This window comes from Aspergillus brasiliensis (genome assembly GCF_001889945.1).
Source record: "Aspergillus brasiliensis CBS 101740 unplaced genomic scaffold ASPBRscaffold_16, whole genome shotgun sequence".
NCBI lineage: Eukaryota > Fungi > Ascomycota > Eurotiomycetes > Eurotiales > Aspergillaceae > Aspergillus > Aspergillus brasiliensis.
Window position 1 is genome coordinate 451,128 of NW_027137457.1, and position 24,086 is coordinate 475,213.

Here is a 24,086-nt window from a genome sequence, read left to right on the forward strand (position 1 = left end):
TCCCACAACACACGGCCAGCCCAACTCGATCCTCCCGACAAGAGACTATCAACGACCACCAAGTTCGCGATCCGGCCAAGTCAGTCAAAATGGTAAGGATATTGTTCTGATCGTCTATCAGTCTCGTTTCCGTGTTCCTGGGCGTCGGAGAAGTGTTTTCGGTCAATCGACATAATGCGAGATGGGACGACATACGGCTCTTATTTTTATCCCCTACGGCGACGAGTTGAAAGGCGGCACTCTACGAAGCGCAACGATCGAAGCTGCAAGCGACAAATTTGAACCGTCAATATAAATTTTAGAAAAATGGTCTCAGAAGATGGAATTTTCGACCGGGGGTTTGCCCCGCGAATAATTGTGGGATGAAGTGAGAGATGTTGCGTGCGACCGAAACGACTATATCGAAATGCTCTGAGATACGAAATCTTCGCTACACTACACTCTGTTCTCCTCTTCTTCGAATCAATGCTGTGCCCACCATGAAACACCATCTCCGATGACTCGGGACCTAGGAACAGGCTGTGGACGTTAATATGATACCATCCTACCGCAGCAGGGGCTGATCAAACTTCTCTCGCATTCAGGTCAACGTTCCGAAAACCCGCCGGACGTACTGCAAGTCCAAGGAGTGCCACAAGCACACCCAGCACAAGGTCACCCAGTACAAGGCTGGAAAGGTGAACACTGCCCAAGCAACCGAGCCCACCGCGCGACCTATGCTGATGCAATGATGATCTCTACAGGCCTCCCTGTTCGCCCAGGGTAAGCGTCGTTATGACCGGAAGCAGAGCGGTTATGGTGGTCAGACCAAGCCCGTCTTCCACAAGAAGGCCAAGACCACCAAGAAGGTCGTCCTCCGTCTTGAGTGCACTGCCTGCAAGACCAAGAAGCAGCTTGCTCTGAAGCGCTGCAAGCACTTCGAGCTTGGGTACGTTTTTAACTGCTCTTGACGTGCGATCGATGGGTGATGCTAACCACTTCTTTTTCTTTCTCAACAGTGGTGACAAGAAGACCAAGGGTGCTGCTCTTGTCTTCTAAATTTGCGGTTTTCTTGTTCGGCTCTGGGTTTCATGCATTGCACAGACCGCAATGCTGCGGCGGCGGCTATGACATCGGCAATGGAAGATGGAATAGGATCTCATATTCAAGAAAAAAATGAAAGAATATATGACTCCTAGTTGATGAGTCTCTTGACGAACTATTTTGTGCTGCATCGGAGTTGTAGAGGCACGTAGAGAACACGATTCAATTGGATTCAACTTGACGTAGGATACTCGCTCCATGTGCCAAACAAATCTAGAGGCGCCTTATCTAAAAGATCGGTAAGGGTCTTCTCTAACCAAGAGCGGTACCATCTACTAGTACTATGCCTTATGTCCCCTCCCACTCAGTGTCTGATAAGATGCGCTAAACTATTTCGAGAACTCAAGTACATCGGGACCGACAACCGAAACTGTTGGACGCACCAAGCGTATACCTTAATCGCCTCAATCAGGATTAAGCGTCAAGGTGTTCAAAGTATGTGGGAGAAGAAAGCCAATGACCACCTACGCCAACTATTAATTTTGGCGATAAGGAAACTGTCTGTGAGAAGTTCAACTCAGGACTACTACAGACAATTAAGAGACGATTGAGCGATCTTTGATAGTGCTAGATTAACTATGTGATGAGAAAGCCACTATCCCATAGTGCACAGCGGTTCAGCAATCAGCGGGAGCGGCGGTCAGTGTCCATTTTCTGCCACCGCCAAATTGAACAGTTTCACGGACGACTTTTTCTGGGCTGTACATTCTTAAATCCGCTTAAATCCGAAACTTTTTTATCGAGGTTCGCTAGGTTCTGCCGTTTTGGGCGGTCTGGGGTACGGTAAGAAAGTGGGCCGTCAATGGTTTTCGAGGTACGATGATGATGCGAGTGTTTACAGAGTAATCCGTAGAACCTCCTGATGGTGCATAGGAAGACTCGACCCATCCTGTAGTTATTCGGCGACCCAACTCTAGTTGATGGAAAGCTATTATGCGGGAACAATTTTGATCGAGACTTTTTATTGGCATAGTATGTAGTCAGTCCCTCTGGCCACCATCTTCTTCACTGCTCTATCTACTCCGTACTGCAAATATGATCGCACACAAGACACCCAGGGCGAGAAAGCCCAACATGAGGTCCCGTGAAAATAGCCACCCATAGTTAGTTAAAAGCGCGGGAGCAAGGTCAAGTGACTTCAAACGTCGCGTTTTGCCCCAGCCTGCAGATGTTCAACCGGACTCGCGTTTACGTCAATGTCGGACGATCCCATAAGCAGATATGGAGCTTTGTCTCAAACCAGCCTTATGTCCGAAAGACCTCGTTGATGTCCACCTTCACTCCCCCGAAGTCAGTTAAAATTAGTCGGAATACAGACGCACCCAACGGATCTCGAACGTCGACCATAAGGCCTGGCAAGCCTCAGTACAGGCTTGTTGAAGACGTCGAAGACCTGCACAGATACTGCCCTGGAGGATATCACCCTCTAGAGATCTGGGACGACCTAGACGACGGTCGATATCGACTGGTTGACAAACTCGGGTATGGAGGATACTCCTATATGGCTAGCCCGTGACCTACGGAGGGCCAGGTATGTCGCAGTTAAGGTCATTACCGCTGATGCTAGCACCTACACTCCTGAGGCTAGTCTCTTATGTTCTCTTGGGAACTCGCCACCGGGACCGGGAAGTGAGATCCTCCCACGACTCTTAGACGAATTCTGGATTACTGGACCCAATGGGAAGCATAGATGTATTGTCACCCCACCAGCACGTATGAGCTTGTTCGATGCCAGAGAGGCATCAACTTTTGGTCTTTTTCAGCCCAACGTTGCGCGGTCAATTATTGCCCAGCTTATTCGTGGGGTCGCATTCCTTCACAGCCAAGACATTGTACACGGCGGTATGTTGATATCTTTTAATGATTATGATTGGATTGGTTAGCTGATTTCATCTCTCTAAGACCTTCATCTAGGCAATATTTTAGTCCAGTTTCCTAAGGTGATCGATGGCTTTTCAACCGCAGAGCTGTACGAGAGATTCGGAGAGCCATATTCTAAAGCTGTTGTATGTCTTGATAGTAAGCCATTATCGGATGGTGTACCCGCACGCGTGTTCATTCCCGGCTGGTTCGGCGTTCACAGCGATGATATCGTTCTTGGAGAAGAGAAGATAATCCTTAGCGGCTTTGGAGAATCTTTCAATCCATATAAAACGGTTAGGTCCTCCTCGAAGACACTTCCCCTCCTTCAGCCACCCGAGGCCAGATTTTCAGACGAACCACTCTCCTTTGCCTCAGACATTTGGACCCTTGCCTGTACTATCTAGGAGATACTTGGCCAGCGGCCTTTATTCGAAGCCTTTTTCGCAACACCGGACCGTGTGACTGCAGAGCAAGTAGAAACCCTCGGCGTTTTACCTCCTGAGTGGTGGAGAAAGTAGAGTGCAAGACAGGAATGGTTTAACAAAGAGGGCGAGCTGGATATAAAGAAGAGGTCTAGGGGTTATAATAGTGTGCGCATGTCCTGGGACCAGAGATTTAATTACTGCATACAGGAGCCTCGGGCTGAGGCGGGCCTAGAAACCGTGGCGGAGGGAGAGAGGAGGGCGTTCAAGGCGATGCTTCTATCCATGTTAACTTTCCGGCCGAGTGAAAGAGCGACAGCACAACATGTTTTGTGTTCGGAATGGATGAAAGACTGGGGTCAACCAGCTCTGTCGGAGTCCTACCAGCAACATTGTTCTTTGTGACAGCATGGAGTTCTAGGACATAATATAATTCTGTACACGCCCTGCCAAACTAACTCTTGACTGACAATTTGCTCGTTTCATTATTATTGTCTCATTTTCGCGAGCATTCTTTCAACAATAATGAATGCTTCTCCCTTTCATCATTTCCTAATGGGAGACATTCAGAATCATCTATACTTATACTTTATAAATATCTGGGGGTAAAGCTTCTTGCTGAGACAGTGCAGATTATTCTATAATGATAGCTATTTCTTTACTGACATTCAATCACTACTAGTGCCTTCAAAGTGCTTGATTAATCCATACTGGAAATAGTTGATCATTCAACCAAATATCACTAGACTAGATACGTGTCATCGAGTCTCACCTGTCGATTTCAGGCGATCTTTTTCTGTAGAGTATTTCCAGCTGTCTTCCTCATCTGTTTATGCATTACGCGAAACGCATGCGTAGTGCAATGCTGTGCTAATTCATTGGATCTTGTGAGTTGGAATGGTGAACCCCCTAAGGCTCTCAAAAGTGTTCTCTCTGCAGCCGAAATGTATGCTGTGGTCTCTGTATAATTGCATGGAGTAGTTATGAAGCATTCGGGCTACTGAGTAGAAATCATAGCCACAAAGCAGGTCCACAATGGTCTACGATTACCTGTAATTGTTGTTCAGAGTAATCGACTATCTAGCTATACCACAGATGCTCCCAGTATGTACTTCTTCTCCAACCCGCCGGACAAGCCGACCGCATTGATGAAAAAGGTGTTCGCGTCGATCGGGGATAGTGTAAGCCCGATGACACTGTGTAGCAAGACATGCGCAAGCACAGAGGTCTCGCCACGAGGTACAAAAATAAGATTAATCAATGTTGTGTTCCTTAGAACACTTTCAGAGATTAAACTGAAAAGAACAGATACTACACTTGATCTAAGCCAAAAGGCAAAGAGAGCTGGAGAAGAAAAGAAAAAAAAGTCTAAAGAGAGGGCGGGTGCGACGAGCTTTTATACCTGGCCGCTGGGGGGAATGGCGCTAGTGCGACTAGTGTCGATTAAGCGAGGAATTTGCCGGTGTTGGGAGGGAAGCGAGTCCTTCCGCATTGGGTTTAGTGGTTTGGTGCCCGCCTGTCCAGGCCGCCCATGGTCTACAGAGTACTCTGTATAGATACTTACGAGATGTCCATCTGAGTGTCCCTCTGGTTGCTCTAATGGCTTTTGATGGTGTTTAAATCTCCATGAAATGAAACTTAGAACATAATATGAACGTCAAGCCGTCAGACCCAGACAGGATCTGTCTTGTGTTGGGTTGAAAACCTATCTTCATTCCACTAGTACGCAGATCCTGTCCGAGATATATAAGAAAGTGCACCCAGAGATAGTAGTGTACTACTAGTAAACATGGGCTCCGAAAAGTGGCATGACTTCTATTGACCACAGTATGTGGTACGATCGCCTTCGGAGATTAGTAGGCAAATTCCGACATAATGCGATAACCTCTATATCATTCTTGTGCTGTTTCCATGTACATTTGGCTGCAGAGTAATCAATTGCGGGAAGTCACAAGACAACGGACTTTTGGACATATCGGAAAAGATCATCCATTCCCCCTCCCCCAACTCATTTTAGTTGCTTTTGGGGACGCTTCTCCATTGCTCAAGACTTCTTTGCAGGATCGTTGAACCAGTCTTTGTTCAAAACGCGCTGAATAGGATGCTGCATGGATCCAAGCCCCCCTTAAACATTGTTCCGGCCGATAGAAGTCGATGATGCTATGGGGTACCCCCACGCCTCCCTCGGACCTCGTCCATCTACTAACTTAGTATCACTGTATTCCCATTCCCCGGACGCATACTTCTGGCAATGCGGGGAAACCTCCAGTGCTTGAACTCAGCCCCACATAATACGGTCTTCACGATTCCAGGATGTGGTCTGCTCTCCCAGTCACCTTGGTACCACATGCGCACTTCGGTCGGTCATACTCCGAGTGGCTGCTATCGTGACGCACCCTCGGCTGAATGGTCATTGGCACTGCCAGATTGACGTAGGACAGCTTTATTATGTTAAGACGGCGCTTTTCCCTTGCAGAGGGGCTGTCAATATGTGATCTCTAATCGTCCTTCTTCCACCTGCGCCGTGAAATTGTCAAGATGGCTGCCTGGTTTACGATTGGCGTTGCACTTTTTGCTGCAATCGGAACCTTTCTTTTCGTAAGTTAGCATCCTCTCCTAGATGATAGCTTCATCTGTCAGGGGCTATTGCTGAGAGACTCATACTTAGGGATTCGACACAGGAATCGCTACAACAAGTAAGAATAGCAACTAGGACACTTACGGTTATGACTGACTCCGTAAGCAATCGCTCATCAAAGCTGGATAAACTACATGAACAACCCTTCCAATGGCCTCACCGGTGCCGTACGTCTGAGAGTTATCGCATTTCAGCTGAAATCAAGCTGAGAAAATCTAGGTCGTCTCAGTTTACATTGCCGGCGAAGCAGTCGGCGCGCTCACCCAGACTGCCCTCGGAGATAAACTTGGACGTCTTCGATTTATGGAGCTAATGTGTGTGATTGTCACAATCGGCACCGTCATTCAGACAGCTTCTGTCAATATTGGGATGTTCCTTGCTGGGCGTGTTTTAGCTGGCTACGCAGTCGGGTGAGTATTCCTTGGATCCTGGGCAAAGAATTCTCTATCACAGAACTAACCACACTGTCTTGCCTAGCGGTCTTGTCGCCACGGTTCCCATATATCTGAGCGAGATCTCAGACCCTCGCTATCGCGGCCTGATCGGTGGTATCTCGGGTTGCGGCATCGCTTTCGGAACGATGGCTTCCAACTGGGTCGGATATGCTTGCAGCTATGCGCCTTATGGGCCAGTACAATGGAGACTGCCTCTTGGGATACAAGTCCCTTGGGGTATCACCATGTTCTTTGGGTTAATTACCTTTATGCCCGACTCACCGCGCCATTTAATCCGTAATGGAAATGTTGAGCAGGCGCGGGTCCAGTATAAGAGGATTCGTCGAGGTTTGCCCGCGGATGAACTCCAACAGGAGTTTACCGCGATGGTGGCGCAGATTGAATATGAGAAGGAACGAGAACTAACTTCCTACAAGGATATATTCAGACTGTTTAGACGCCGTGCATTAGTGTCAGTCGCTCACATTTCTCTGACCCAAGTGTATCAGCTCTGATGCGCTCATAGATCGATTACTGTGCAGACTATGACTAGTCTTACCGGTGTTAATGTGATTCAGGTAAGTGATGCTTGTAATTACTACAAAGAAAATGACAGAGTCTAACCAACACCCAGTACTATCAAAGTCAGTGTCGCGTCTTAACCTCCCTTTCTCCCCTCATCTTTCCTATGTCTTCAACCATACTCACAACCAACAGCAACTCTATACAAATCTCTCGGAATAGATTCGCATACTATCCTTGCACTAGCCGCCGTATACGGCACAGTGGCATTTATCTTCAACTGCCTCACGACTAAATACCTCACCGATCAATGGGGTCGGCGAAAGTACTTATCCCTCCAATTCAACCAGCTATGTGAATCACATATCTGACAAAAGTACAGAATGCTCCTATCCGGCTTGGGCGGAATTATCATCATCGAGATCTACGCTGCTGTCATGCAACGCGAGTTCCAAAACACCAACAACCGAGTCGGAAAGGGTTTTGCCATTCTGGGGATCTATCTCTTCGTGGTAGCATACTGTACGTCGTCAAACAAGCAACCAACTTCCCCAAACTAAGCACTTGCATGAACCTAACACAAAATGAACATACAGACGGCATGCTCAACAGCACAACCTGGCTCTACGGCGCCGAAGTCCTCCCCATAGCTCTTCGAAGCAAAATCATGGGTTTAGCAGCAGCCTCGCACTTTATCGTCAATGTAGCCAGTTAGTTGATAACCCATCCCATTCATCACCCTTCCTTCCCTCAACCCACATCCACCCACACACCATTGCCACCAACAATATAAATAATACTAATCACTTTTCAATTGGCAGTCACCGAAGCCGGCCCAAGTGCGTTCGCCAACATCGGCGAAAATTACTATTACGTTTTCGTAGCATGTACTGTCTTCTTTTTTACCGTGGCTTATTTCTATTTTCCGTAAGTGGATATTCTCCTACATATGACATACGGACTATTTGCCTACATGGCATTTTGATGACGTTGAAACTAATTTGGCATCGCCTGGTTACTAGTGAAACGAAACAGCGCACACTCGAAGAGATTGCTGCATCCTTCGGAGATAAGGTCATCATGCCTGGTCAAGGAGGTGATGGTGAGGATGAGGACCCGGATGCGAAATGCGACTCTCAACGTGTTGAGGTGGTGTATGATGAGAGGGTGTGATCAGTCTTTTCATGAGTATGGAGAGGATGGGGCTGGTTTGATTGTTAGACGGGCAAGATCATTACTACTGGGACTCGGTGGGGCATACAATGTCATTATTGCTGCTTTCCGTATGTTAGCACTGTTAATAGCTGAAGGAAATTACGGTCTATCATATTGTGGAATTATATTAGATTAGATGATCGGAGTTCGTTATACATTTTGCGTTGGTTATCACCAGGGGTCTCTAGAAGCAGCCCTGTCAATACCCATTTGGTACCAGACCTAGTAGGTTGTATGACAGAGTCCAGTGTCATTTGCCATTCAGAGACGTGGGATGTGCGTATCGTGTTGTGCTCGCTCTCTAACGAGTGGTGGCGCGCTTATCGTCTGATTTGCAATTGGAAGACAGCCCCTATTGACAGCCACGTGTCTTCCGGAGCTTGTGAGAGTGGTAGGAGCGTGCTACTTGCGTTGCAAGTAGTTGCATGAACTGCAATGCGCCCTAGGCAGCCTGGGCTCCCTTGGTTGCTGTATCGCATGGTACCTTGTGCGATGGTAGGCAGTGCAGAAAATAAGCAACATACGGTATGTCGCTTGGGGTTTTGTGTAGTGTATCTATCTCTGCTCTGGTGCCTAGCCTCGTTCAAAAAGGAACTTCCAACCGTCCCAGTACACAGATGCGGGACTGACCCAACTTTGAGGTTGGAGTTGGGCAAAGAGCGGCTCCATGATATACTCTGGAGCTATGGGAGATAGGTCCTGTGTAAAGTCACCCGGGGAGCTTATGAGACCTGTGTTTGGGTCTACAGTCAAGACTGCTTGTTGGCCTCTAGTGCAGGCCATGTCACTGAAGATTTGACTCCGATTAGCTTGGGATATCTCTGGAAATAGGGGAGGGTGGAGGTGAACTATCTTGAGACAAGACAGAACCCTCATAGATGGAGAGAATACTTACATGAGCCGACGCAGAACCGGGACAGCTTTGCTGCAGAAATTGCTGCGATTTGATAGAGCAGCAAACACGTCCAGCGACTTCCAGAGCATATCTTTTATCTCAACATACTCAAACTGACTCTCAGGGTACATCAAGGTCACCGACAAAACTACAGCTGCGTGGAACGCATGAAAGCTTCCCAGCCCGCAGTTGTACCACTTATATGAGGCGAACTGAGGAGATTCATGAATTGAGTGATAGATCGAGAGAGATGCCTTTGCGGAGGCCACAGATTTCGTTCTGGACGCGTACGTTTCTGGTGTGAATTCACCCTGGAGGTAGCAACAGAGTCCCGGTCGGAGGAGAAGCAAAAGTAACTGGTGGATGTAGCTATAAAGAATATTGAGGTTGGCGACATGATGTACTGGTAAAGGCTCAAGATTTGGGTTAACCTGGTAACGCCTGTCGCACAGCTCGTGAACGGCCAAAACCTGCGTTTCAAGTTGAGATAGGCTGAATTTGGGGCGGAAGCTGAAAAGAGTTTGACAGATCATAGACAAGACCTTATCCAGACGAAACTCAAGCAGAAGATACGTCATTTGCGTTGGACGCGTCGATTGCTCAGAAATAGTCCCCGTGAGTAGATCCACGTCGTTGATCTCCAAGGGAGGCTTCACACCTTGAGAGGGTATGTGATGACCAAGGTGGCCAAACACTGTATTCTGCACAGTATAAAGCATTGTTACTCCGGCCCAAGCTCGCCTGCGCTCTTCACGCTCGATAGGTCCAAGCGGAAACCGATCTGGGTCAACATGGCAGCCCATTGATATAGCGACGTGATGTGTAAAACCTAAGAGAGTCCAGGTCGGAAGCCCCCGGTGGACACGCGCATAATTTATGAGGATAAGTGATTGAAGAGAATTTATGGAATGACGAGAGAGGACATCATCTGCGGCCAGACAGCGCAGCGCGGCGGATCGATACCGTGATGATAGAATTTTGATGTTACGGGTGACAGTTTTCTCACGACCTAAATCAGAAAGCAACGGCTCATCATCCTCGAGCGCTGTGACGGCAATTCCCAGAATGGCAAACAGTAGCGCAATCCAGGCTGTTGTGACGCTGCTGGAATCGTGACAAAATTGCTGATATTCGGCCTCAAACGTCAGGTCATGCAGAATATGAAACATCTAGGTCTAGAATTAGCATGGGTGCTTGATAGCAAGAGAAAATGCTTGGAGAGGGCACAACTCAAACGAAGATGCCCGGGGTTTAACATACGGGCGAGAATACTTGAAAGTAGACAGTCTTCAGCGCATCGCAATACCGACGTGGTGGAAGGATAGCAATCAGCTCCTCTCTAGAAACAGAGTTTTTTGCCAACGGAATTTGAAGGTCGTCGCTCTCGTCTGGTATCTCAGCGTCTACACTGGGAAGTGAAGAGCCGGTACCTGTAGGACTCAGTTGAAGTTGGCTGGTGTGAGTTGCCAATGGCAGATAACGGACGTATCCGGACGCAAAGCTCTGAAGCGTGCCAACATTGTTTAGCAATGGGCTTCTCATATTTCTGGGCTTCATCTCGACACCTTTATCAGACTCAAGGAGGCTGCCTGTAGCACTAGGCGAGTTTTGCGGGGACACAGAGCCGCTTGACTGTGATTGCGCCTGTCTCTGAAGTAGCTCCTCCAGGTCGCGAATCCGAGCGAGCAAATGGGTTTGCCCCGCCGACTCCGTCGTCAACGCATGCTCGGAGGACAGCCTGGGTTGACCCAGGTATATGCAGTCCTCCGCGCCTAATCCTCGCCGAACACAGGTCTGGCACGGACGTCCGTCACGAGAGCAGCGTATCTTTCTCGAGCGACATGCTTGGCAACTTATGGGTAATCTCTTGCTGCTTGAGCGGTTTGAGGTAGCCATTCTGCTCAAAAAGTACTGGGGTGGAGGAGGAAAAAAGGGTAGATTTGGGTTTTGGAGGCTCAGAAATCCCCACTATAGGTTGGATAAGGTTGACGGGAACGATCAAAAAAAAAAAAAAAAAAAGACAACGGCAGGATAGTTGTTGATCCAGCCGCAGGGAATTTAAGGCCCAGTGAAAACTGGCTTCAGATAACTTGAAGAAACAGGGTATTCACAAGACACAGAAGCCTTTGAGGGTACCTGACGCTTTTTTAAACCGAACAATCCCTATCACAGATCTGCAAAGAATAAGAATGCATTGGGGGCGGACTGAGAGGCAGACATTATGCCGGAGCCTTTATCCCCAGTATGGGCCCCTTGGCGCATGTTTTTCTTTTTCTCTGTCTCTATTAAATGATTATTTCATTAATTTTCTGCAAGCATGCACCGGCGTCATTCCAGATAGCCGAAAAGGGATCTAGCGACTGCAAAGGATTGCTCGAGCTAGAATAGCCGCGTCGCAGCATGTTAGATCTCTTTCCGATTTAGTTAGAGTGCATCATGCACTTAATTTGTATCTCCCGTCTCCTTGGCCAGAGAATGCATCAATTGAATGCACTAGGGGCAAAATCTGACGCATGGAACTCTTCCAGAAACATACCGAAAGCGAGCTAGTCACCGAGTGAGTGGATTTTACGAAATCCCTGTCATACTGGGCGCCGACAAGGGCTCCAGTCGCAAGGGGCTGAGGCGGATCGAGGATCGCAATGACGTTCCCCGGTACTCGGGTCTGTGGTATTAGTGGGTCCTAACCTGAATGTTGAACCTATTAGTCTCTGCCAACTGCTGCTTCATGGTCCGTCCAAACTCGCGTGGCATATAGCGGCTGAGGCTAAGGGGACCAGAGACGTCACCGCCACGCAGAACTGCAAGAGGACGTCTGGCTTCCCACCCACACCGTACCAGAAAAATCGGTTGCTCCGCTCGCTCCTCCTCGGGGTACTATGTCGAAAAGCAACGAGTGTGGCGATTTGGCTCCCGCATCGACTACTCATCTCATGGCGACGGACGATCTGTCTGTGCGCATCGACGATAGGCACCACTGGTAGAAAAGTTCGCCTTGGATCTCCAGGGGCTATTCCTTAGCTTGCTAAATTGATCGAACCGGAAGAGGCACGCGGGCGAATCGAAGAACAAAACTATGAGATAACGCTGTGTAACAAAACCCATGTGGGCTGGATGGACCCCAGAATCAGAAGCTAGGGGTCAAAGCGCAAGAAGAGCGCTTACAAATGGGGACTCTTAGGCCGGTTACAATGGAAAAGTCCTCGGGGCACGCAACAAAGTAACTAAAGCCGACTGGATGCAGGGATCATCGTCGAGGCAGTCCTTTTTACGGAAGGAGTCTAGAGAAATCGCATCGCCCCAACCGCCAGAGAAACCTGCGGATCGAATAGCGACGGCAAGATCTCAACGGGCAAACATGGCTGACCGCTGCATGAGTAAACCATTATGTCACACATCTGGTAGCCAAAGTAGAAGTAGCGACACGCAAGCAGCCAAGCGAAAAAAGTATATACTTTGCTCACGCGTGATATAGGTAAGCAATGCTGACGGGATTTTCGTAGCATCCAATAGTCCGATGCATACGAACTGCGAACTCGGGCAAAGACCACTAAAAGGCGTAGGTGGCTCTAGCTGTTCGCGTGGCGACTTATGGCCAGCGGGTCGGAGGCTCGCCTAACGTTAGTGAGGGATCATACTCCATATGGAGTAAGATGATACGAGGAAAGTGCAGACAGACCCAGCAGACCACCTTTGGTCTTGGCTAGACAATTCCCCGTGAAGGAAACTGGCTGCGAGAGGTCGCGATTGCGGAGCACAGATTTTGCATATTTTTGGATATCCGGAATGACAGGAAGGATTCTTGATGGGGGAGCATGTCAGAAGGGGGACGGGACTAGACTAGGGGCAAATCAAAGAAAGTTTGCCCTGGGGAAAAGTAAACATCGGGCAAAGGAAAAGCGGCAGATCGGAAGTCGAATTTGAATTCGCCACCGCGGCTATTCGGAATCGAGTTCCGCTCAGTCTCACTCTCCGAAGGGAATTTGCAAGTCAATGCACCACATGGTTGAACACTTGCATAGAAAATTTCCACCACGATGTGGAAAAGAAATGCTGTTCAGGTTCACTGATTGACAGGCGGCATGCTTCCATGGTTTTTCGACAAGCCCAACCCACCAGGATCCGTGGAACCGGCTTATCAGGAACGACTGATCAAGTGCAAGTCAACAAAATAGTATCCTGTTCCATTCACCATGCGTATGAAGCTAAGCGGACCATAGGAATCGGATGGGAAGAGCCCGAGAAGTACAGACTAGAGGATGATGGTAACTAACAAGTTAGTTAGCATCGGGCGCAATGTTAGCCTCGTTCATTCTTTGTGCGTTTGGGATTTTGGGAAGGACCTCATGACCGTCACACTAAGCCGGCCAAGAGAGATTCTGTGTACATTGTAGTGACAGTGACTCAACGGATTGGCAGGGATGGTTTGATCCAGGAGAGTCAGAGAGAGAGAACAGGAAGGCGAAGTTCTACAGTATCAAGAATCCTTCCCAATTGGGCCATCACGAGGTCTCGCCTTCACGTGGTCGATCACTTTCTTGTTTGGTTTCAATTCAATCCAATTCCATTTCATTCCCTCTTCATCATCTTCATCTTTCAATTCTGTCATCACACTTGTCTGTCAATTTAATTCATCCGGTGGGATTAGAAATTAAAAGATCTTTCTGATTTCAAATAGAAACCGTCTCCACTCAGTTTCTGGAGAGAGAGACAACTAGACTATCTACTAGCACTGCTGAGTGCTGATAGGAGCCGCGTCTAAATCGATACTACTAATTAGTATCCTCAAGTGTCACTTGCTGTCCCGTCCATTTTACCCCTCCTCGCACCAACCAATCCCTTTCAGTGCTCTTCTCTCAGCCACTGCTCGATTCTTTGGCCATCCGCGCTCTTCGTCTGCTTCACGGTCTTATCGTCGGGCGTCACTTGTTTCACCTTGGGATCCCTACAATAAAAACAATCAACAATCAACCTTCTGCGTCAGTGAGTGTTGCCCGCCCGGCATTTCGTCAGCCTTGCTAATACCCCACTTCCCTGCAGCCTCGCTTCCCGTCCTCTGAATCTTCCATCTTCCTCTCTCTTCTTAACGTTGCCCCTTCTTCCCTTTGAACAAACCCTTCTGTTGCTATCTCATCCAAGTAAAACTATACGTGTCATTTTTGAAGACAGTTAACCACCCCATTCATGTCGACGTACATCTACAAAGAACGAGACCGCGAGCGCGAGTGGGATGAGCCCCGTTCTTCCACCGTCTCTATCAAGCGTTACGTCATTCCTTCCGAGGACGAGCGTGAGCGCGACTTTTTCTACCGCCGCGATGACCCTGGTGATAGAGAAGTGGTGATTCGGCGCTCAGTCGATCGTGATGATCCTGTAATGGTGCAACGCTACGAGCGTGAAGTTGATTACGACTCGCGCCCATATGACTATCGCTCCGAAAGAGACTATTACGAACGTGAGTACTACGCGCCCGAGCGCATCCGCAGCTATCCCGCCCCTATTGTCATTCGTGAAGCTCAGCCGGTAATCTTTCTTGAAGCCCGAGGTCCCGTCTACGTCAACCCCAGGGAGTCCGACTACGCAATCGTCCGCCGGTCGGAAGTAGACAGAGAGCCCGGAGGATATTACTACCATCGCCGTGTTAGAGAATACGATGATGACCGCCGCAGTCGACGGGAATTGAGCCCTAGTGACTCCATTTCCCAGGCTGCCCGCCATCGAGATGATCAAGAGGCTTATAGCAGCGATGATAGCATGGTCTACATCCGTAAAGAAGTCCGGGAATACGACGATCACCCTCATCACCGGCGGCATCTGGCCGAGGGTGCGCTAGCGGGTGTTGGTGCCGCAGAACTGCTTCGCAACCACCGCAAGAAAGAAGGGGAAGAAGTGTCGGATGGGGTTGGCCGCCTGGGCAGAGATGTTGGTGCGGGTGCTCTGGGGGCTGTTGCGGCAGAGGCAGTCTCGCGCGTGAGAGACCACTACCGCAGCAAAAGCCGACACCGCTCCCATTCGATTGACGACGGCAGAAGCTCTCATTCACGCCATCGTCATCATCACCACCACCGCCACCACCACAGCCATAGCCGCCGCAGCCGCAGCCGTTCACACTCCCACTCACGTGCTAGACATCTTGCGGAACTTGGTCTAGGTGCTGCTGCCATTGCCGGAGCCGTGGCGTTGGCGCGGAGTAAGTCGAATTCGAATAAAGACCGACGAAGCCGCTCGCGCCATCGCCGCGCCTCGAGCTCGCGCAGATCACTAAGAGACACGAATGAGGAGACACGCAGCCAGTCTCAACGTAGAAAACACATGGCAGAGGCTGGTCTGGCTGGAGCGGCCGTAGCGGGGCTGGTGGAGAAGGCACGCAGCCGTTCCCGCTCTCGCAGGCGCGAGTCTCGATCCCACAGTGCTCTCCGGAAGGCCCTCCCTGTGGTAGCAGCTGGACTCGGAACGGCGGCAGCAACGGGCCTCTATGAGAAGAACAAGGAAAAGAAAGAAGAGGAGGAGTCACGGCGCCGAGAACGCCGACGGTCGAGGTCGCGTAGCCGTGCCCCGTCGGAGGTGTATCCTGACCCAACGAGGGACTCGCCCGGCTTGATCGAATACGGCGATCATCCAGTCCAGGGCAGCATACCTCCTAACTACTATGGTCGACCAGTGAGCCCGCATGGCTATTATTCTGACGCTTCCGATCCTGTGGCCAGCGGGGCTGCGGGGTTCGGATCTTCCAGGCATCGAGCACGCAGTCGTACTCGCAGTCGCAGCCGGGGCGTCCGATACAGTAGCGACTCATCCGAATCTGATGGTGGCAGCCGCCGGAGACGTCGAAGCCGTCATGGCAAGCATCGCAGCCGTTCCCGCGATCTCGCCGAAGCTGCTTTGGCCGCCACGGGAGTAGGGTATGCGGCTCACAAGCTTTCACAGAGGAACGAACGCAAGAAGGCGGACAGGGAGAGAGAAAGGCCGGGTAAGCTGAGATGAACTGCAGCAACACAGCGCGTTTCAAGCTGACGGTCGTGAGCTAGAATCCGACGAAGATGCACGCCGTGAGCCATATGACAGCTCGTACAAAAATCCGTTGCCCTATCCGGCCACATCTGCAGCAGCGCCTCGGCCAATTGATGACCACCAGTACTATCCAAACAGCAACTATTTCCCACCCCCTCCGGCGGCGGTCCCTCGTCCAGACCAGGCGCCTTACAGCCCGGCTGACTATCCACCACCTCCTGGCGCGGTGCCACCCCAGTCGTACGATTATCCCTCTGGCCCTGGTCCAGACCCTTACGCCCCACGGCCCCGCAGGGCAGACGAGAATGTGAGTGCATCGAACTATCCCCAGCCCACTGTCCAAAACCGCGCATTCGATGGTGGGTTCAGGAAGTCTGCTGCTAGTTGGGCTATTGCTGACAGTGCCACTTAGGTATAGATGTCCAGTCGCCATTGAGAAACCCCCGTGCGAGGAGGCGCCGATCACGCGCTGCCAGCCAGCCCCCGGGGCCAAAGTCGGTTGTGTTTGATATCCACTCAGAACATGAAAAGCAGAATGATCTCGGATACGAGACGGATGACAGCGATTCCACTATTGAGTCAATACATCGGAGCCGTCGCAATCGCCCTCAGGCTCGTCGTCATTCTTCGTCCGAGCCATACTCTTCATACAAACGTAGCGATGCTCGCTCTGGGTCACAGGGCCAGCGGAATAATACGACAGAATCTGATTCTGATTCGACGATTGATCTGCCTGACCGGTTTGACGCTCATGGCCGGCTTTTGCCGCAACCCGACGATGATCCGCTGGCAGGTCGGCTTGAGCAGCTTCTGAGGGGATTTAACCGGGTTTTTGCATAACAATCGTGACTTCCTTGTCGCCTATCATCCTTTCCCTGTTTTCTTTCATGCCATTTCCTGCTTAACGAACGAAGTAATGATGATGATGAATGATCTGATTGGACACGTCTGCTTTTACGAGAATGTTACGCTTTAACGGCTTCATGTAACTACCAAATGAATGCTTTTCTGCTTCCCCAATGTGGCTTAATCATGCAGAATGTAATTGGTATTCCCGGCGCTCGGCCGAAGGATCTCGCAGGATTCGATAGATCGTCCCGTACAGGAAGATTTCCCAGCGCAAATGTCGATCTCTGCGTGCCTGCCTTGGATGAGGATGCATCTTCCAGGAAAGGGAAATGCCGTGCGTAGTAACATGTGCAGATCTGCAGCCCCAACAGCCGGACGATACATGAGCCAATTCGAGCCCAACAGGTCATCTTGGATGGGATTGGAGTACTGTACTCTCATTCACCGTAGAGGAAAAGAATCCCTTCTTCGGATTGGTTGGTCGCATTAGATGTATCTTGCATTCCTCCAGTCATTATGCCCACTTGCATCCAAGGCAGCCGAAACAAGGCAGCCACCAAAAGCAGGACGCTCTTTGATGCTTACACGTGAGTTCTGCCATTGGTGGGGAGAATAAATCCTTATTCCTTACTCCGTTTTTATCTTCTCGACCTGATTCATCTTCGGCTGCCTTTTCGGCACTTTTTTTTTTTTTCTTGGTCTTCCCTTCTGCCTCGTAGCCTGCCTACTTTTGTGTACTTGTACGAATACATACTTCAAGTTGCCTAGAAAGAAATACCTCAGTCTGATTTAACTTGCAGCGCAAGATAACCAACTACTATCTGCAGAACTATTGAGAGATCACCTTTCACTACCTATGACGATACTGACTCGTTAATTAAGCATTATTAACCTCGCATATGTAGTTACACTGTTCTTTCAAATTCAAATACATAGCTCTTCCTTTTTTTCTTCTGTAGAAATACAATACTTCTCTTCTGGTCTGTCTCATGTGCGATTTTGCGTCTGTAGTATCACACGGGGAGTGGGGTTCGGGTTTATTCGGGGGTTCAAAATAACCAGTAAGTATTAGTTAGTATCTTTTCTATGTTATAGACTCATGTGACTAACTAATTAAGGATGCTGATGACTATAACTACTAGGAATCAATTAGGGAAAGTGGAGAGGGAGGGCTGTTACGCAAGGAATGAATGCACTCGAAGCAGGGAATAAAGTAAGCGACCAGATCATGGAATAATACCTGTGATAGAAGAGGGGGTTTTTCCCTCTTTTTCAAGACGGTAAGTAACCCAATGGAGCGTCTTATTAACTACATATGAGCTATGTAATTAAATGATCCTTTCATAGTCATTTTTCTTTCAAACTGCGATGAACGTAGCTAAAAACAGAGTATGGACATTCTAGCTACGTACTGGTAAGAGAGCAATCGGAGCTTTAGAAACTGCTAGTAAACTTTTGATGATATGTACTTTTACTCTCATATCTTTATCTAAAAAAAAGATGTTTCAAGATGCTGCTAGCTATCACTTTAGTTGAGATATTTTGATTGATTTGAGAGAGGGCTTACGTGCCTGGAAGACTAAGATCGTCCTTAACGTGACTACATCTGTTCCTCAGACAAAGATAGTAACAAGTTATCACCCTGGTAAATACAGAGGAGCAGTAAGAGGAACATCCGATAAGGCATGCAATGCAGTTGTCTCAATAAGAGAAAAAGCCACCACAGCTGTGTCCCAACTGTAGAGCGTTCTATATAATCAAATCCTCTGTCAGACATCGTTGACTTTATTCAGAGCTGTTTGTTGTTATTGTCGGGTTTCTCTGGCCTCATATTATAGACAGGCACTCGGCACCTTCCAGCCATCCGGACTGCCCCGTAAGCAGTAGTGACTTAAGCTATATGTAGATCCCATGAGTGTGCCATGCGGAGGGTCGGCCAGGAAGCAGCATGGAGTGAGTTAGTATTCGGTAAGTGGCTGCTGTCACTTGTGCTACCAGTCGTTCAGCAGCTGTAAATATAACATATAAAATGATGAAATCGCCCCATCCATCATAGTTATGTTTATCCACATCCCTATGTACTATTATCTATCTACCCATATCCCCTCCCTATCTATCCACCATAGCATGCAATTAGTAACTTCGAATGCGGCACAGTCATACGCACCTCATATAGAATATTATGTACACACATACATAGATACAAAAACAAGTAGCATGGTAGGAGGGGCCCCATGCAGAAGCAAAAGCAAGAGAGAACGACGTGTGCACCCGTCACCGATGCTCCCCTCTAGTCAAACACGCTCCCATCCAGAAACCAACCACGCAGGTGAAGCAAGCAACACAAGGAAGAAAGGAAAAGAAAAAGCAAACCCCCAGAAAGAAAAGAAAAATTGTATAGAGCGCCGTGCTGATGCATACATAACGTTCTTTTCCTTTATTGTACTGAATAATAGAAGAAAAAAATGTGCCGTTCTCCATGCTTTTGCTGCCGTTTTCTTTTCATGATGAAAAATCAGGTCGTTACACATCAGTTGAGAAATAGACCAATCGCTAGGTTTGATAAAATGAAAGCTCCAACAAAGGAAACACGTTATCGCAATAGCGTACTGTCATACGCCGTGTTGAGTGACAACAAGGGGAAAGTAGCCCTTGCTCCAGTTGAGGGCCAATCCCCAACGCAAGGGCCAAGCCCCGGTCATCCAATCCATATGTTGGATAGAATGACCTTCCGCAAAAGGCAGGGGGTCCAAGGCAGTCTAGACGAAAGGCAACACGATAAGGTATTGGAAAGAGACACAACTGAGTAGTGCGAAGCAACGCGGTCATGGCCGACAGCCACGGGAAACCAGTTTCACGCCGTAAATGCTCGCTTAATGAACCCGAGGGTCTTCCTCACCGTGTCCAGCGTCGAGTTCTCGGGACTTTCGGCTTGGGCGCGTCGAAGCCGGCGATAGTACTTGGTCCCGGAGATACCAACGGTCTGGTTGTCCGGAGGATGCTTGCCACCCCCATCCGTATCATCGTCCTCGTTAGGGATTACCTTGACGCTAGAACTAACGGATGCTGAGTGGAGACGGGAACTCAATGGAAGCTGGTACTTGACCACACCGCGGACGATTAGGTCGAACTCATGCTGGAGCACCCGCTCCCATCGTTCCGTTCCGCCTTCTTCCGTCTTGTTGCCCGGACGGGCAAGCCGAATTTGACCTTTCGATGCCGTAGGAACATAATTCCATGGCGACGGCTCGAACGACAAAGGAGAATCAAATCGGAACACCCGACCCAGCAGCATAGTCTGAGGATCGCCCGCCGGATCCGATTCAATGGGATCCGTGCCCTTGTCGACGCCGCCCTTGGTCTTCTTGCCGCGCGCTGATACGGTGCCATTCGACAGACAACTCGCATCGCCAGCGCAGCGAGCGATGAGAGCCATCTCGGCCCGTTTCCTGCTGTTCTCCACTCTTGGGACGGGACTCGAGTCAGTGCTGAGCTTGCGCCAAAGCTCATCGGTCCCAACAAATCGACTCTTGGCAAAGATGTTCATATCCATATCGTCAATGGACACAGGGAACAGGTTGGGATTAATTGCTTGTACATTCAGATCCAACATGATCTCCTGTTCGGAAGCAAGAACATTCTGGATGTCCAGAATCTCCACGTCCACGAGAGCCTTGGTTGAGGCCACCACAAACGAAGTCACGCCCCCGACGAGCAAAAAGAGCAACAGACTGATGATCACACACGCACCGTACCGCGAAAAGTACCCGCGTTGCCGCTGTTGCAGGTATTCCATCTGGCGTAGGCTAGCACTATTGGGGCGTCGACCACCGCCGTGACGGCTGCGTGTCACTCGGGGGGACCCTACCAGCGGCGTCCGCTCGTCATCTGCCCCCTCGGCATCAAAGTCGTAGCCGTAGCCATCGTTCGACTTTTTGGTTCCGCTGATCGTGCGGTAGTTGGGTCCAGCGCGAGACCCCGGGTGTCGAGACTGCCGGTACCCGCCGCTGATGAAATGCCGGGGCGATTTGAGATGTGTCTGAGGCTGAGGGAAAGGTGACTCGTGATCGAACAAGGACGGATACAGGTTGTTGTTGCGTCCGTAGCGCCCGATATGATGGTGACGAGGGGTGTGGGTGCCGCCATTATCGACTCGGGAGTGGCTTCGGGCACTCTCTTCACCGGGATCGTCCGCGCCGGTGGTGAATGTATTATTTGTGAACTTCATGCTGCGCTTGCCGGTCACACTGTGGTTACCATCCCGAATCCCTGGCCGACTGCGAACCGCAGAAAGCTGGTCGACCTGGCTGGCCATGGAGGTGGCACTAGGGGTCCGGGAATGGTACCGATTTTGCCGGACGGGATACGGGTCTGGGGGATTGGACTCGTACACAAACGTTTCGTCCGAATCGGACACATCAGCCTCGTCAACCGCGCTGGCCACCTTGGCTTCGAAGATGTCCGCTTTGGAGGATGCAGCGCCGCTGGCCAAAGTGGCCGGTTTGCGCACCCGCTTCTTATCTTTCTTGGCGCGGATTGTCTCCTGGCTATTCTTCATGCGAAGAGTGCCCGAAGAATCCACCCGGCCGGTGTTGCCCCGATCTCCGGTAGCCACAGCCAGGGACACCTGGGGGATGGAGCTGACAGTCTCCGTCTCGACAATCATGTTCCGCACCGATCCATCCGCCGCTTTGGCCCGAGGACCGCCGCTCAAGGAAGTGGAGGATTGCTTGGAGAGAAGAGCGTTGGTCCCCCGGGTCTTCGAAGCAGAATGACGGCGATAACCCTCCATTGGCTCGGAGCTCTTGTTCCCTCCACTATCGCTGCCACTCTCATTGTTGAACCGCGACGCCTTGGGGGTGGCGTCCGATTCATCGATCTTTTGTAACTGAGACTCTTCAGTCAGGGGTCGGTTCATGACCGTATCGGTTGATGGCGTGGACTGATCACTGGCCATCTCCTGAACGGTTTCCAGAGCCGACCCCTGCCCCCTATTTACGGCACGGGGAGCACTCCGGTCTGGCTTTGTCGCAAAGTCATCTGGCACCGACCGTTTGATGGAGGTATTCGGAAGAGTAGGTTCTTGTGGTTCCGACCGCCGCGTTGTGGCCCATAATGGCATGGTGGACTTGTCCGGACCGGGCACATCGGAGAATGTTTCGGCATTGGGGGGTGGGCTGAGGACGGGAGGTCTGCTGTTCTGGGACAGCGCTCGTTGTACGACCGTCGCGGAGGGAAGCGTACCAGAACTAGTATTCGTCGTTGTCGTTGCAATGGAACGATTGGGGCTGCGATCAATGCTGCCTTTGCGAGATCGAGAGGAAGAGAGACGGGGGGTTGCACTGGACTTGCGCGGACGAGAGGAGCGGACGGGGGAGGACTCGCGGGAGGATATAGCCGAGTTGGTGGTAGACGTTGAGGCGGAGGCGCCAGGAACCGCATGCGAGAACTTAGGCAGCTGTGACGCGACGGAGCCCTGGGCTTGGGATCTAAAGGTTGAACGTGGCACTTCTATCATGTCACTCTCACTGGCAGATCGGCGTGGTGCAGACAAGGCAGCCTCATCTCCGTGGGCCATACGAGATCCACCAGAGGTCCCATTGGGATAAGGTGACCTCCCGGACTCCGCCGCCATGATCTCTGGCGAGTCAGAGCTCTCTGACAAGACCGGTAGAAATCACGAAGTCCGAGAGGGAACCGGAACAAAGGTCCGGGCAGGGGAGGATGAGAGAAAAAAGGGTACAAAAAAGGAAGAAAAAGGAAAAGTAAATCCCAATAATGAAGTATCGGTGAGCCACCAGCCGGCAGGAGACCCAGGACGGAAGGGGGAGGAAAAGAAAAACAAAAAAAAGATACAATACAAAAATTAGACCACTGGGTGTCAGGAGATTTGGGGGGCCCGAAAAAAAAATGGCGAGAGCTAAGTGGTCGCCGCGTTGGGAATTCAGGACAGCGGTTTCCTGTCTGTCGTACCAAACCACGTTACACAGTCAACCGAGTGGGAGGACGAATGGACGATAGCCACATGCTGCTGATGGCCTTGAGAATTACCAAATGGAGGGAAAAGTATATCGACGCTGCGAGGAGGGGATGATTGTAGAGGGGGATGCAAGAACCAGGGGGGGTTGCGTGTGTGGTGAATGATGGCGCAGCCCACCTCAGCGGAGGATATTGTTGTGTTGTTGTTGTTGTTTTCCTTGCCCGGGCCCTTTCTTTTCAGGAAACCAAGTAATAATCCAAGTAGACCGAAGCCGTCAACGCGGGCGCAACCGTGCACATAACTCGATCAGAAGACGGTGAGATGGAACGTCTAGAACAAGGCCCCAAGCGCGTTAGCTCACGGGAAGGACGAGAGAACGGTGTCGATCCAGGTGGCCAACTGCAGGTATGGCCGGAACGAGGCTTGCGGGAGGCGGACGGTTGTGGATGGTGGAGGTGAAGAGGAACTCGGAGGGAGGGAGGGATGGATGGAGGGGAATCCAGAGAGTTTGATGTCTATTGGCAGCTGGCAGGAGGGAATGGTGGACGGACAAGCCAGGTTTTCGACAGGCTGTCAGACGCAAGGAATCGATTGCGAAGTCAGAAACTTTCGACTGCGGAATCTGTCAGGCAGGTAGGCCAGAACGTAGCAGTGGCAGTCAGCAGTAGTAGCAACGCCAACCAACCATCCAGCCATCAAGAGACCAGCAAGAGAATAGTGTGTAGTGTAGTGTATCTAGCTAGCTTGCTTGGTAGTGATAGCACTAAGCCGGTACCCGAAACTGAGCTGACGACCCAGTTTTTTTTTTCGCCAGTAACCGGGGCACCCAGCAAGTAGTGCGTCTTGATAAGTTGATTCAGAGCAGGGACGGGAGATAGGCCGAAAGTACTAGATAGCGACGATTGTAATGTTTTACTTAAGCAAGTATAGTAAGTAGTTCCAGTCGTCGTCAAGTGCGTACACAGAGAGAGAGGAGGACTCCCGATCGGCCAGTCAAGGGGAGAGGGGACGGCAAGGCCCAATAATAGCCGCCCACGTCAAGGAACGGGAGGAAAAAAGGCGTCTAGCGTGGGAGTCAACAAGCAGTGAAGTGGATCTGTTTTTCTCTTCTTTCAGCCGGTGGAGATAGAGCAGCAGAGCAGCAGGTACGAAATAGTGAAAAGAGAAGGTAGAG

The 24,086-nt window shown here is 50.2% G+C and overlaps 7 protein-coding genes across 7 annotated transcripts; 5 read left to right on the forward strand and 2 right to left on the reverse strand.

Moving 5' to 3' along the window:
- The first annotated feature begins 66 nt into the window (after window positions 1–66).
- On the forward strand, window positions 67–1,117 carry ASPBRDRAFT_186807 (60S ribosomal protein eL42). Its single transcript, XM_067620083.1, has 4 exons — window positions 67–92; window positions 585–677; window positions 744–928; window positions 999–1,117. Exons 1-4 carry the CDS (start codon window positions 90–92, stop codon window positions 1,036–1,038), a joined length of 321 nt encoding a protein of 106 aa, XP_067474696.1. The 5' UTR covers window positions 67–89; the 3' UTR covers window positions 1,039–1,117.
- A 1,233-nt stretch (window positions 1,118–2,350) lies between these two features.
- ASPBRDRAFT_58992 (uncharacterized protein) lies at window positions 2,351–3,350 on the forward strand (the record flags this gene model as incomplete). Its single annotated transcript, XM_067627984.1, has 3 exons — window positions 2,351–2,551; window positions 2,574–2,925; window positions 2,986–3,350. 3 exons carry the CDS (start codon window positions 2,351–2,353, stop codon window positions 3,348–3,350), a joined length of 918 nt encoding a protein of 305 aa, XP_067474697.1.
- Window positions 3,351–5,906: 2,556 nt separating this feature from the next.
- Window positions 5,907–8,135, forward strand: hxt8 (putative MFS monosaccharide transporter (Hxt8); the record flags this gene model as incomplete). The annotated part of the gene is made up of 12 exons (XM_067621401.1): window positions 5,907–5,966; window positions 6,037–6,064; window positions 6,112–6,173; window positions 6,226–6,416; window positions 6,484–6,912; window positions 6,967–7,018; window positions 7,075–7,084; window positions 7,158–7,287; window positions 7,345–7,484; window positions 7,559–7,672; window positions 7,784–7,889; window positions 7,985–8,135. 12 exons carry the CDS (start codon window positions 5,907–5,909, stop codon window positions 8,133–8,135), a joined length of 1,473 nt encoding a protein of 490 aa, XP_067474698.1.
- Window positions 8,136–8,678: 543 nt separating this feature from the next.
- On the reverse strand, window positions 8,679–11,383 carry ASPBRDRAFT_342992 (Zn(II)2Cys6 transcription factor). The gene is made up of 3 exons (XM_067623214.1): window positions 10,333–11,383; window positions 9,073–10,241; window positions 8,679–8,964 (listed from the first exon to the last, which is right to left on the reverse strand). Exons 1-3 carry the CDS (start codon window positions 10,966–10,968, stop codon window positions 8,751–8,753), a joined length of 2,019 nt encoding a protein of 672 aa, XP_067474699.1. The 5' UTR covers window positions 10,969–11,383; the 3' UTR covers window positions 8,679–8,750.
- A 1,717-nt stretch (window positions 11,384–13,100) lies between these two features.
- On the forward strand, window positions 13,101–13,564 carry ASPBRDRAFT_47986 (uncharacterized protein). The gene has a single exon (XM_067625994.1). It carries the CDS (start codon window positions 13,163–13,165, stop codon window positions 13,343–13,345), a length of 183 nt encoding a protein of 60 aa, XP_067474700.1. The 5' UTR covers window positions 13,101–13,162; the 3' UTR covers window positions 13,346–13,564.
- A 692-nt stretch (window positions 13,565–14,256) lies between these two features.
- Window positions 14,257–17,523, forward strand: ASPBRDRAFT_34297 (DUF3824 domain-containing protein; the record flags this gene model as incomplete). The annotated part of the gene is made up of 5 exons (XM_067623213.1): window positions 14,257–16,042; window positions 16,083–16,442; window positions 16,496–16,911; window positions 17,122–17,266; window positions 17,444–17,523. 5 exons carry the CDS (start codon window positions 14,257–14,259, stop codon window positions 17,521–17,523), a joined length of 2,787 nt encoding a protein of 928 aa, XP_067474701.1.
- A 2,263-nt stretch (window positions 17,524–19,786) lies between these two features.
- On the reverse strand, window positions 19,787–22,567 carry ASPBRDRAFT_135715 (putative phospholipid metabolism enzyme regulator; the record flags this gene model as incomplete). The annotated part of the gene is made up of 1 exon (XM_067618719.1): window positions 19,787–22,567. The coding sequence occupies one exon, from the start codon at window positions 22,565–22,567 to the stop codon at window positions 19,787–19,789; it is 2,781 nt and encodes a 926-aa protein (XP_067474702.1).
- Window positions 22,568–24,086: the final 1,519 nt, after the last annotated feature.